Raw genomic sequence first — 13567 nt, 5'->3', positions numbered from 1 at the left:
AAAAAGAAGAAGAAGAAGGAAAAAAGAAACCTACCACACTCCTTTGGTACTTAGGAAAAAAAATATGTTGAACATAGTATTTTAATTTTTCGGACTATACCCTTGAAAAAAATCAATAATATTATTACAGTGCTTTAAAATTTGCAAAAGGTTTTTAGAGATACATTTATGTACTAATTTCTACATTTCTATAAGCAAATATAATAACATAGGGTCTTAATTTTTCTTTGGTTTTTAAGGAAAGAAAACAGTGCAATATTTTCTGTGATCACCATTAAATTGTATCTTTCCCAGTGGAGCCTATCACTTCTTTCCTTGATCCTTTGATATAGTATCCACTTTTCAAAGTGAGGAGTGTAATAAACCCAATTTGGTCAACTATGATTTTCCTTAAAAGTTCCATAATTAGGTGTGTTGCAACTCTCAGTCTGATTTGCTAAACCATAAAATATCTCATAAGGCTCAGTCAGTGGAGCAGAATCCACAAGGCTTGCTGCAGAATATATAGTAGATATGACTGCAACAGTCAACAAATATCTGTTAAGTCAATATTCTGTTCAAAGTACTGGGTGGAATGTGACATTATAGCTCCTAGTCCCTCTCAGATCTCTCCTTGCATCTTGTATCTTTAGGCCTACAAAACTAAACTTTCCTTTTTCTTGCAATGGATCATCACTATTATGGAATTCATACTGTCCATGCCCTGTTCCAGTGTCAACCCACTCATCTCATCTGCCAGAAAAATGTCAATCAACCCTTGTACAAATTAATTCAAGAATCTCTACTTCTGTGGCAGTCTCCCTGGCTTTCTTCAAGAATTAAGCCTTCTGCCTTCCAATCATTGTATATATTTCTCTCCCTTAGAAATGATTCTTTTGTATAAAATTTACTCATTGCCCCTCTGTTGCCTCTTGTTCATGGTTAGCTCATTCTCTGAATGAACAAAACCTATTTTATTTTTTTCTTATACCCCTGTGTCTTATAAAATATCTGTCGTGTCATAAAGAGATATTCAGTCAGGAGTTGAGAACTGGATAAGTGAACATGTGAATGAACAAATGAACAAGTAGATAAATATAAAGACAAAGTAGAAAGAACTACATGCTCCAGAGAATGTTATAATATTCATGGAGATATGAAATATGTTCACAATGGTAGAGTGGAAAAAAATTTATTTCATGCTGTGGGAATTGATACTGGGATTTAGAGAAAGAACTATGGCTTCCACTAAAAGGAAGATATTAATGAGAAAATGATATTCAAGGATATCTTTAGCACTAGGCCAGGTTCACAGAATTTGAGATGAGAGGAGAGGAACACTCAGAGAGAAACACTCCAGGAGCAGTGAGAAGAGGCAGGAAGTGCCTGCCTTGTAAGGTCAGGCAGAAGGTACTTAAGGAGTTGATCATGTTCCCATGGGAAAATGTACTGATTCTTAAGAATCATTTTTGACAAATTATGCTTTCAACTCTTGCATCTTTTTTTTTTTTGCATTTAAGCTGATATTTTTGTACTTATGAAAGTAGTACATGGTCATTAACAATCTTTGGAAAATTCAAGGAAGCGTGACGACAAAGATTCATGTTTTATTTATTCCTTATATGGATAATACATTTTATACTGAACCCCTCCCACCAACCCCAGCCAAAGGAAAAAAACCTGTAACCAATGCTCATGATTATAACAATTTGGTCCTGGGTGACCATGTGTACATATGCAAAAAAAATTATGATGATTATGTTTCTAGTTCCAGAACTGCTTTAATTCTGTTTATGACTACATTTTGATACAGATGTGGAAAGAGACAACCCGATATTCCTAACCATGAGAATTAAGTGCTTTGCACAACACACAGCTTACATCAATAATCATACAATTTCTCTTATAAGCCAAATCTAAAGACCAGCTGTCCAGGGATGGTATGAGGCTTCCCAATTGTTAGGAAGCATGGCTGCATCCAGGTTTTAGTGCCTGTCTTCCTAATATGTTGTGTAGAACTGTGTGCTGCACTATTGCCACAAGCAGGCACACTGGTCCTGGGCGTGCCCTTGTCCCCATCTTTATCATAATCAGAAAGTGGAGGAAGAATGAAAGAAGACAGAATCAAAAGTCTGTGCCTGTTTTCTTTTAAAAAATGATCTCCAGTATCTGCCATATGATATACACACAGTCCACAACCTAGACAGGCAGTCAGATTCAAGCAGAGGGAAGCTAAGCATGTAGCCTCGGTTCTTGATGGCTACATACCAAATATGTATTCAGTTATTTTAGAACAATGGTGGAATTGGGTAACAACTTCTGCTTTTAGTCTTGCATCATTTGATGAAGCATCAGAATATCTCTGATTTCCTAATGTGCTTATTTACATCTTTTAGTTGATTGTTTTAATTTTTTCTTATTTACCAATGCTTTATAATGATTTTCATCTTGTTCTGGGAAAAAATTAAGTTCATTCTAAATTAGATTCACTAATACCTGGATTTACTTCCAAGGTCCTTTTTTTTTTTTTTCATTTGTGGCAATGAAAACTTAGGTGTGAAGTATAAAGAATGTGATGAGAAGAATCACTTTTGAAGATAAAAAGCTCAATTGATTTAGACCAAATATCTTTTTTAAAAATTAATTAATTTACTGATTAATTCTAATTAGATATATACAACAGCAGAATGCATTTTAATTCATTGTATGCAATTACAGCACAACCTGTCATTTTTCTGGTTGTACTTGATGTAGTGTTGCACCATATGTGCAGTCATACATATACCTAGGGTAATGATATCTATCTCATTCCACCATCTTTCCTGCCCCCATGGCCTCTCCCTCCCTTCCCTTCCCTTTGTCCAATCAAAGTCCCTTCTTCTCATGCCCCGCTTCTCATTATGGATCAGCATTCAATTATCAGAACATTCGGCCTTTGGTTGTATGGGATTGGTTTACTACACTTAGCATGATATTCTCCAACTCCATCCATTTACTTGAAAATGCCATAATGTTTATTCTGTTTTAATGTTGAGTAATATTTCATTGTGTAAATATACCACAGTTTCTTTATCCATTCATTTATTGAAGGACTATCTAGATTGATTCCACCATTTAGCTATTGTGAATTGAGCTGCTATAAACATTGATATGGCTGCATCATTATAGTATGCTACTTTTAAGTCCTTTGGGTATAGACTGAGGAGTGGTATAGCTGGGTCAAATGGTGGTTCTATCCCAAGTTTTCTAAGTATTCTCCATACTGCATTCCAGACTGGTTGCACTGATTCGTAGTCCCATCAGCAATGTATGAGTGTGCCTTTCCCTCCACATCCTTGCTGACACTTAATGTTGTTTGTATTTTCGATAACTGCCATTCTGACTGGTGTGAGATGAAATCTTAAGAGTAGTTTTGATTTGCATTTCTCTAATTACTAGAGATATTGAACATTTTTTCATATATTTGTTGATCAATTTTAAATCTTCTAAGAAGTGTCTGTTCAGCTCCTTACCCCATTTATTGATTGGATTGTTTATTTTGGGGGGTGTTAAGTTTTTTGAGTTCTTTATATATCCTAGAGATTAGTGCTCTATCTGATACACAATTGGCAAAAATTGCTCTCAAAATCTAGGCTCTCTTCACCTTATTGATTGTTTATTTTGCTTAGAAGAAGGTTTTAAGTTTGAATCCATCCCATTTATTGATTCTTGATTTTATTTCTTTCTCTGTAGGAGTCTTGTTAAGGAAGTCAGGGCCTAATCTGACATGATGAAGATTTGGGCCTACTTTTTCCTCTATTGTATGCAGGGTCTCTGTAAGACCAAAGATCTTTTAATTCTCTATAAATATCTCTGCCATTTATCTTGGAGAACAAGGTTCAATTTTGTGAACAATATTAGTTACCAGTTATGTAAATGCTTAATTTTCAGAAGTACTCCTCTAAATATGCTTCAATTATTGTCTCAATTTTCATTCCATTTCCACAAATTAGCTTCAACTATTGTGTCCACTTACAAAAGTTGAAAATAAAGCACAGAGACATTAAGCAATTTTTCCTAAATCATGCAGCTAGGTAGAGCCAGAATTCAAGCCAAAGCATTCGGACCTTAGAATGAAGTGCTTTACCTCCATGAAGACCAAGGAGAAGGGCTGCAGCCTGAGAAAGGTTCTGGGATTAACTTAAATTTAGTATCATGGGACCTAGGAAATATAAATGTCTACTAATTGCTTCTCTTTATTTTGATCTGAAATATACCTTCCCCTTAGAAGTAAGAGTCCCCAGAGATTAATGGAGACCTCATGCTCTTATAATTTACTTGATATACATAAAATTGGTTAGTTCTTTTATACCTTATATGTGCTTTGATATCATCATCATCATACAAAAAATATGAACAATGACCTAATGATATTCTATGCAGTTTTATTTGATATAATTGAATTTCCAATATTATGAAATATGTTTGAATTTCTGTTAGGCAATATGCTGTTTAGTATCTCCCTGAAGGGATACTAAAACTATTCTCACCACTGCTATTATTACCATTCCTCTTAGTCTTAACCCTTCTATTTATAATTTATCAATCTAACATTTTTTCTAGGAAGGCTGTGTACTCTATCTCTGTACAACTTGACAACAGCCCTTTGTCATTATTCTTATTTTACAGGTGAGGAGACTAATATTTAAAGTAATTAAGTAACTTGTCCAAGATCACAGGGCTAGAAAAGTACAAAATTGAGTTTGTCAATCTGAAAGTCCAATACCTAGGCATATGCACCTAACCCCAACACTATACTCTCCTTGCATCTGAAATAAGCCTATGAATATGCAGATACTCAGGAAAGTCAGAAAGCAAAGCAGAAATGCTGTACCTTGATATAAGCTAGATCTAAACCACTCAGAATTGAGACAGGTACATCCAACGTGATTAGGAAAATGTATATTGGTGGATGATCAGATAGGAAAGTTCATGGAAAGCCATGTGGACAAGAAAGAATAAGAAAAGAGGGTTCAGGAAATATGGTGGAATGAGATGGACATTATTACCCTAGGTACATGTATGACTGCACATATGCTGAAACAGTACATCATGTACAACCAGAGAAATGCAAAGTTGTTCTGCAATTGCATACAATAAATCAAAATGCATTCTGCTGTCACATACACCTAATTAAAATAAATAAATGAATCAATTTTAAAAAAGAACTAGGAAGACTTTGCTTTTATTCCTGATGAATTCTATCAGTTTTCCTTTTCCAGAATTTAGACTAGATTATTTCTAAAATTTAGTGACATTGTGTGTCAGTCTTTAGTGTGAAATCATGAATTTACACAAAAAAATAGTCAAAAAATTTCCTTTATTAAATTATTGAACAAAAAAGTACAATTTGATGAGATATTCCAAAAAAAGTGTGATTTGACTCACTCTTTCTTTTTGTTTTCTTTCTTTCTTATTTTCTTTCTTTCTGATAAAAATCAGGATGAAAGGCATTCTCCCCATAACTCATGTCTTTAAAGAAGGTTTTAGATAATTTTCTTTCCTCAAGCAAATTATAAAACACATAACTTGAAGATGCTTTATACAAGAAATATAAAATAATAGCTCCATAAAAGCTTATTTATATTGTTATTTAACCAAAACGTTGTTGATTATTTTATTTTCATTTTTTTTTAAAGGAATTGGTGTAAACCCCTAATCCCACTACTAAACTGTCAACACCCTAGTAGAGTCCAATACTTCATAGTAAGTGAGCTACTCCTTTCTGAAGGGAAATAGTCCCTTGGTAGAGAAAAAGTTAAAGGTGTTATTTTGTTTTTGTTTTTTCACTTATGTCTTCCCCCCCAAACATCTCTGATTTTATCCCAGTTCTACTGGTGTTTCATTTTGAATGTCAAATTCCCAAAATTAACCTTTACCAGTTTGAGGCTCTTTAAGTCCTAGAGATAAAGTGATAATTATCCACCAGCCCATTTCACTCTTTCATTCCTCATCTGGTGTTTAGAACACAGGAGGTGTTAATTAGGGGTTGCAGGGGCATCTGTTCAAAGGATGGATAGACTTGATATTTAAGCCCATTACCATGAACACTGCACATCAACCGCTACTTACACAGATTCCCTCCCTAGGAATTCAAGACAACAGCTCAGGCTTGGTGATTCTCAGTTCTGCCCTTTCAGAGCATTGTTCACACCAGAAAGAAATAACTCCCCCAGATTTAAGTTGTCTTGCTGGTGACCTCCTCTCTATCATCAGATACAGCAGCCAAATACACTTTTAAAAAGAACACAGTACCATCTCCTCCTTTTCTCCTCCCTCTTCCTTCCAGACGCTCATTACACAGCTTCTGCAGGTGGTTGAGTATTCAGAATCAAGTTCCTTCTCCCTGAAAAGAATTTGTGCACTTTCCAAAGACTTAAGCTTACAGGACTGAGTCCTGGAGAAAGAAAGATATTTCCAAATTAAGATCAGTATCTATTAACTGAGAGTCATCTCTACAGAAGGATCAAACTTTTGTGAGCTAATTTATCGAGTTTAGGTATGACCTAGAAGTCTACAGGTTGAAAAAAATTGTCTGAGAGATTCTGATGCCAACCATATTTGAGAATGTGTTCTGAACTGAATTTGGCACTTTGGGGCTTCTTTTGATCAAATCTAGTCATAGGCAATTTAAATTTATTCAAATAATTGTAATCAACGTATTGGATTAAACTTCATAAAATCTCTCTCTGATACCATGGAATTAAATATATTAAAATATTACAGTTTAAAGTTTCTAGTAATTATTAAGATAGGTATGTTTTAAGTTCTGGATTAAATTACTATATGAAGTTTAGTAGAGATAATTCCAATTATTTCCTAAATTGATCACTGAGAAAGAGTAACCTAATAGACATCAAATAACCAAGAATAAAGAAATTCTGATTTTTCTGATCAAACTTTTGGAAATGATTTACTAAGTCATTTTGAGGAAATGATTTATCTTTCCATCCTCATTCATCTCTGAAGGTGAAGTCAATTATAAATTCCATCCATTTCATAGAAATAAAATGAAAATTAAACATTGAAAGACAGCTCAATTTCTCAGAAAAATTTTGTCAGATCAAATGCAAGTTGTCTATTTCCATTTTTTTCCCGGGAAAAAAATGGTCTTTGTCTTCCTGTCTTATGTATTTTAGAAATGCTGTGAGGCTTGTCATTGAAGTATTAAAGGGAAAGAAAATTGGATCTGGAGGGAAAACAATAATCCCTTCAACAACTATGTAATAAGGTAAAAAGAACAGAACAAATCAGGAGTCATTATGTTGTAAAGCCCCAATTGGGAAGACAATAATGGCAATTTTATTTTGATATTTTTATTTTAATTATCTAGGATGAGAACTCAGTAGATTGTCTCCAAATTTTCTTTTGGAACCAGCTATTCTAAAAAAGAAAAACAGAAATTACAAAGCAGGACCTCAAATAATGCTGATCCCTTTAGTGACAGAGAAAACATTAGCTTTAGCTCTCTCCATCTTTTAATTCTGGATCTCTGCTGGCCTATGATACCTTCTTCCTGCACATCATTTCAACTCGTTCAAAGCAACTTTTGCTGATTTCTAAATTTAGTCTTTAATAAAACTCTTCTTCCTCTCCCTCTTCTACACCAAATATTGTTTCTGCTCTCTTTCTAAATGAAGATAGGGATCTTTTTGTTTACAATGTCTGTTAACTCTTTGTAATAAATATTTATGCCATACTGGGTACATTCTTATGGTGTATTGCTTCCAAAGCAGCACTAAAATTCTCCTACAGTTCCAAAGGGATTCCTTGTGACATTAATTAAGGCGTGAAATTGCTTCATGTTAATTCCTTCTATGATCTGCTATTAAGACAATTAAATATCTTTAATGGTGCATTAACTAACAGAGCAATCTAACCTTTCCATTTCTGAGAAATTACAGAGGGCCAAGGAAAATTTGATTAAATTGGTAGTAATAAAAAATTAATCATATTTCATTTTTTTCATGGACACTGATAGAGGATGAGGGTTCTTCGAGTGCATAATTTCTAAGTTTCATTCAAGACAGAAATTATATTGATTCCATTAGAAAACAGAACCTGACAGCAACAATGGCAATGGCCCAGCCCACAGGTGGTCCAACTCTCTCTACAGAGAAACATGGACTTACAAAGATTTATACCTAGTTCTACCTGGGACTTTGCTTTAAAATACTCTGTCAAGAATTCAGCAGCCACATAGAAGTAATAATTAGTAGCAGCTCTACTACTTTAAATTCCATTCACATAGCACATTGTTATTTTCAACCTGTTCCCCTAATCGGATTGTCACTTGAGAGTCGCCAAAACCATTAAAATATGCAGATTAATATTTATTGTTCCTATTTTTATTTTACTTATTTTTTATGGTGCTAGAGATTGAACCCAGGACCTTGTGCACGTGAGGCACACACTCTGTGCCACATCCCCAGCCCTATTGTTCCTATTTTAAACATAAGGAATCTAAACTTAAGAGAGGTTAAATAACTCACTGAAGTCCTTAGGGCTAGAAGGAGGCAAAAGCTATGGCCAGAACTGTTGCCTTTTAACTTTAGACCTCCTGCTTTTTTCTAACAAGAATGTAAGGGTGTGTGTGTGTGTGTGTGTGTGTGTGTGTGTGTGTAAGAGAATAGGCTTTGTCATTATATAGAGTTATTCATTGTGCTTCTTTATCAGTTGTTGTGTGTGTTTTTGTTGTAAATTAGGATCTGCAGAGGCAAGACATATGGACAAATATGTAGTTTTTTAGAGAGCAATAAGTGATTTTCATATAAGCATTAAAGAGAGCAGCTCTACAAGTTGAATGTGAACCAGAATCACATGCAGGGCTTGTTTAAGCATAAATTTCTGGACTTCATCCTCTGAGTTTTTAATTCTATATATCCGGGCTGGTCCAGTAATTTAAAGTTCTTAAAGTTGTAGGTACTGCTCTTGCTGCTGGCAGGTCAGTGGACACACTTTGAGAAACACTGAGTTATGGAATCATTAGATGCTATGCTTCTCAGACTCTCCTTTGTTTTCTAGGCTACAATTTACCATAGGTCATATGGGGGAAAGAAAGGGATGTTGTTAATTTTCCTGTTTTATTTTATTTGCCATTGATTTTTTTTATTTCTATGAAGATGAGACATATTACTTGTTTATCCAGATATCAATAAACTAGAGAAGCTAGATAAATGTAAATTATCACATGATGTTCATTGCTGTATTCTTTCAAAATCATCTGTTCTACCTGTGTACTGGTACAGTTTAGGGCAGTCAGCCCAAGTTTAGAACTTTAGAGAAAGTAAAGATTCACTGACATTAAAAGTGAAAGAAAGTTAAGCTTTACTCCAGCTATCATCTTCTGTAGTGAGCCACCGAAGATAGTAGATAAGGGTATTCCTTTGCAAAATAATCACAGAACACTCACTGAGCATCCTTCACAGTTCTAACTAACAGGGATGCTGTGGTACTTAAGAGAAAGGTTTTTTATTTGTGGGTTTATTTCATGGCATTTATATCTAGAAAGGCATAAATCGATAAACACATAAATGAACAATAAATAGAGGAGCAAATATTTAAACACACCATTAGATATTAGATTTAAAGGGGAAAAGTGTGGCAGTTTTACATAGGGAGGTCAAGGTAAACCTCTCAGGAAATATGACACGGATTAATTACATTTGAATGGAATCTCAATGAAATTTAATAAGTAAACCATGAAAAGATGTGAGAGAAGTTTCCAGGCAAAATTGTTTCCAAAGACCCTGATGTAATCCAAACTTGTCACTTGTGAGCAAGAAGGGTCATGTGACTGGAATGGATTGATTAAATGGGGAAGGGCAGAATATGTAGAGGCAGGAACCAGATAAAATAAGACCTGGTAGCCTCCTTGAGGACTTTGGATATTGTGGCTAATGTGTTTGGAAGTCATTACAGATTTGGAGCAAGATTGTAAGGAAATTGGCCAGGATCTTAGACAAGATGATGGTAGCTTCTCCTTAGGGCTTTATAGCCGCAGGTAGAAAGAATGACTTTGGATTTATTTAGAAGTCAGAGCAGAGGGAGCATACTAATGGATAGAGTGTAGGTTGTTAGGTAAAGAGAGAAGACAGTGATGACACTTAAGTTTTGGGCAAGAACAACCGGGTGCTATATATTAAAATGGGGAAGAGTAGAAAAGTAGATTTCACTGTCTGTAATAGTGTGACAAAAGAACGTATTAAGAAGTCCAAGTAAAGATGCCACATAGGCAATCCACATGGATTTTAATTTCTCCACATACTTGCTCACTCTTTCTTTCTTTCTTTGATAAAAGCCATGCTGTACTAGTTTTTATTGTTATCATTGCTTGATGACATTAAAATATTTAGTAAAGGTAAGGCCAGCTCACATACTGATTAATATGAGGTTGAAAACTTTTAAACTAATATAAGGCAGTCATTTGTACTTTATTTGATGAATTACAGCTTCACTGGCTTACTGATCTTTGAAACCCTGCATTCTTATCCTGTCTCTGCCTGTTCCCAATCTAGCCTTAGGGAAGACATTTAGGCTCTTTTATGTTTGAAAAAATAAAGATGATAATTTCTTACCTACAGTATTTATAGGTCTATTATCAAATGACTTAATCAATTTTAAATGTCTTTGAATACTTCAAAATGATGGATCTTTCAAGGGATCATCATCGTGGTTGTTATTTTCATTACAGAGGTTTTGGTTGACAGTTTGGACTTACAGTGAACTTTATCGAACACTTATGCATCGTTTTTCTCTTGTATGTTGTTTGGCATTTATTTTGTGCAATTCAGAATTTATACAGCTATCAAAGGCAGTTGTATTACACAAAAAAATGCTTTTTCCTTTCTTTTTTGCATTCTAAATGAATTATGCTATTTTGATTATGTTTTAGTTCTAAAATTTTATTGAGGTTTACACCCCTTCTTAACTTACATATATTATTGAATTCCAGAGCTGTAAATAAGAATGAAAGTTGAAGCATAAAAAATTAAATTTAATCTGTAAGTTTGATAAAGATCTTGTTCTCTTTCTGTCCTTTTGTCCTTTTCTTTTTTTTTTTTTTTTTTTGTATTTGCATACAATTCCTAGAATGACCTTAGTTTGCTTTATCTAAGCATCCAATTTTTTTCCTAAGGAAGAATAAAGCAATTCAAATACCTATTTGATTTATTGAGCAGGGAGCAAGAAGGTGGCTTAATAAAAGATGGGGATCCAGGTAGTATGACTTCCAAACTTGTACTCTTAACCTTTCAAGCCTAAGGGAGGAAACTATGTTATGTGGGAAATAGCATCCAATTATTAAGTCATCGAATGATGCTTGAATAAATGTAGATGCTTAGCTGTTTTTCCAAAATGAAGGATGAAATAATAATTCCTGATATGTCAGTGAAATATATCTTATACAGTCAGTTTTGTCTAACTCGCAACAGTCTAATGAAGCAAAAATGGATTCAATATGCTGATTGATCCTATCTTAGGAGAATAACTATAAATTGGAAAACATTGTTCTGTTGCAATAATCTCACAACAGCCATGCTAGTTTGCAGACTGGGCTTTAGAGTTAGACAAAGCAGAGAGGAGAAAAGGACCATTAAATAGATGCAAAATGAAATCTCATGGTTGCATAATCACATTCCCTATTGATGAATAACTAAAAAATCATGGGCTGTGTCCCTTAATTTAGGCAAAGAAAATCTGGGGTAATCAGAGTAATTGATTCATGTTCTTTCCTCTTCTCTCTCCTCTCCATTATCATTTCTTATAGGATGTCCTTAAATTTGGAACTAAAAGTTCAGTTTCACACAACAATGTCATGATTCTTACAGTGGTTAGGTCAAGGTTAGGAGCATGTCAGTAAATATTTTTCCCTTCCCAAACTAAATTGCAGAAAATGGACCAAAAAAGCAAAATGCTACTTCTAACTTCAAATGCTCTACCTCCAATTTCTCCCCTAACTCTGGATAGAAATCCTATTATATAGGTTAGGAGGCTGTAAAGACTCCAACCTTATCCATCAGAAAACTGAAAGAACCTACATACTACAATAGAAGAAGGTTTAAAAGGTTATGACTGATAGAACTGGAAGAGAACCAGGGATAGCCACTACACCTCAAACTAAAACCCTTTCACAATGGGGAGGAACGTCAGTGATTATTGAAGCAAAATTGATGTTCATTATCATAAGTAATTATTGTCATTTTGCTTTCCAGTGTGTATGTACAGGGAACCATCACTACACGAAATTGGAGAAAAACAAGGACGTTCGAGGAAAAGTTCTGGAACACCAACCATGAATGGAGGCAAAGTCGTGAATCAAGATTCAACATAGCTGAGAACTCTTCCCTTCTTCCCTCTCTTATCCCTTCCCTAACTCTTTCCTTCCCTTTCCCCATGTCCTTCCAATAATCCACCCAAGGAGAGAAAAAATAAAATGGCAATGCAGGACCTAGTAGCTAAGATTCTGCACTCAAAATCTTCCTTTGTGTAAAACGAGAAAAGTGAACCAAAGCTTGCCTGTTGCAATGTGGTAGAAAATTCACATGCACAAAGATTAGCCTACATAAAAGCAAAGGAAAAATAAATCAGGACTCCACAAACATCAAACTGTGTTGTTATTAATAGAGGGCTACTTCATAAATAACTACAATAAAGATGAAAAGAAGTTACCTAGAAGGAAAGGGTTTTTGAGACTTGAACTCACGAACTGATGTTAGATTCTAAATGGCTTAAACTTTTGATAATGCTGTGATATGTGTTTTGTTTAATGTTGGGGTTTTTTGTTTGTTTGCTTGTTTTAGACATCTAGAATTGACACACAATTACATACTTTCTCTACTATTTTTTTTTTTTTAGCCATGAAATTGAACATGTGAATTATACTTTTCTAATGCCTGTAAGGTGTATAGCCAGGAACACTCAACATCAAGGAAAACTTCAAAAAATTACTCTTAAACCTATTAATATTGGTTTTTTTTTTTGGCAAAAGATTAGTCTTGTATTGAATCTAATGGTATTAGTTGACTTATAAATTCCTTTATAAATAAGAGTTTCAAATTCTCCTAAGAGAATATATTTTTATTAAAGGTATTAATACAAGATATTATTTTATTTTTTAGTCATTTAGAAAACATTCTTGTCCTAATACTCTTACATTTGTTCTTATTTTTTATTTTTTATTTTTTTTTTTGCATTTTGGACACCTTGGAGAGTAGAGGTACATGTCTAGTTGTCTTAGAGAGTTTTGTACCATATCTTGCAGCAGGAAAGAGAGATGGGTTTCACATAAAGAAATAAGTTCAAGAAATGGGTCAATGTATTTCCCCTTTGTACCTTGTTGAAGTTTTATGTATATAGCATTTTCCAAACTGTATGAGAAAATGGGAGGCAAGGCTGTGAATTCCTAGCTTACCGTCTTATGAACCTGGTGGACTGTTTGTTGATATATATCCTCATTTATAAGTCCAGTTGACAATAAATCTGTAGCTTAGAAGACAGTGGGTACTATTTGTACACTGAATTTTCAGGTGACATGGAGAAACAGTTATGG

The 13567-nt window shown here is 34.3% G+C and overlaps 1 protein-coding gene across 1 annotated transcript in view; it reads left to right on the top strand.

The window, feature by feature from the left end:
• The window catches only part of Fgf12 (fibroblast growth factor 12), a 231206-nt gene extending 218857 nt beyond the window's left edge, over positions 1 to 12349 (top strand). Inside the window, exon 5 of the mRNA XM_076868197.2 lies at positions 12231 to 12349. Coding sequence (XP_076724312.1) covers positions 12231 to 12349 — 119 coding nt within the window. The remainder of the gene's footprint in view (positions 1 to 12230) is intronic.
• The last annotated feature ends 1218 nt before the right edge of the window (positions 12350 to 13567 follow it).

Source organism: Callospermophilus lateralis, chromosome 10 (genome assembly GCF_048772815.1).
Source record: "Callospermophilus lateralis isolate mCalLat2 chromosome 10, mCalLat2.hap1, whole genome shotgun sequence".
Classification (NCBI taxonomy): Eukaryota; Metazoa; Chordata; class Mammalia; order Rodentia; family Sciuridae; genus Callospermophilus; species Callospermophilus lateralis.
This window is presented reverse-complemented; position numbering and strand designations above follow the sequence as displayed.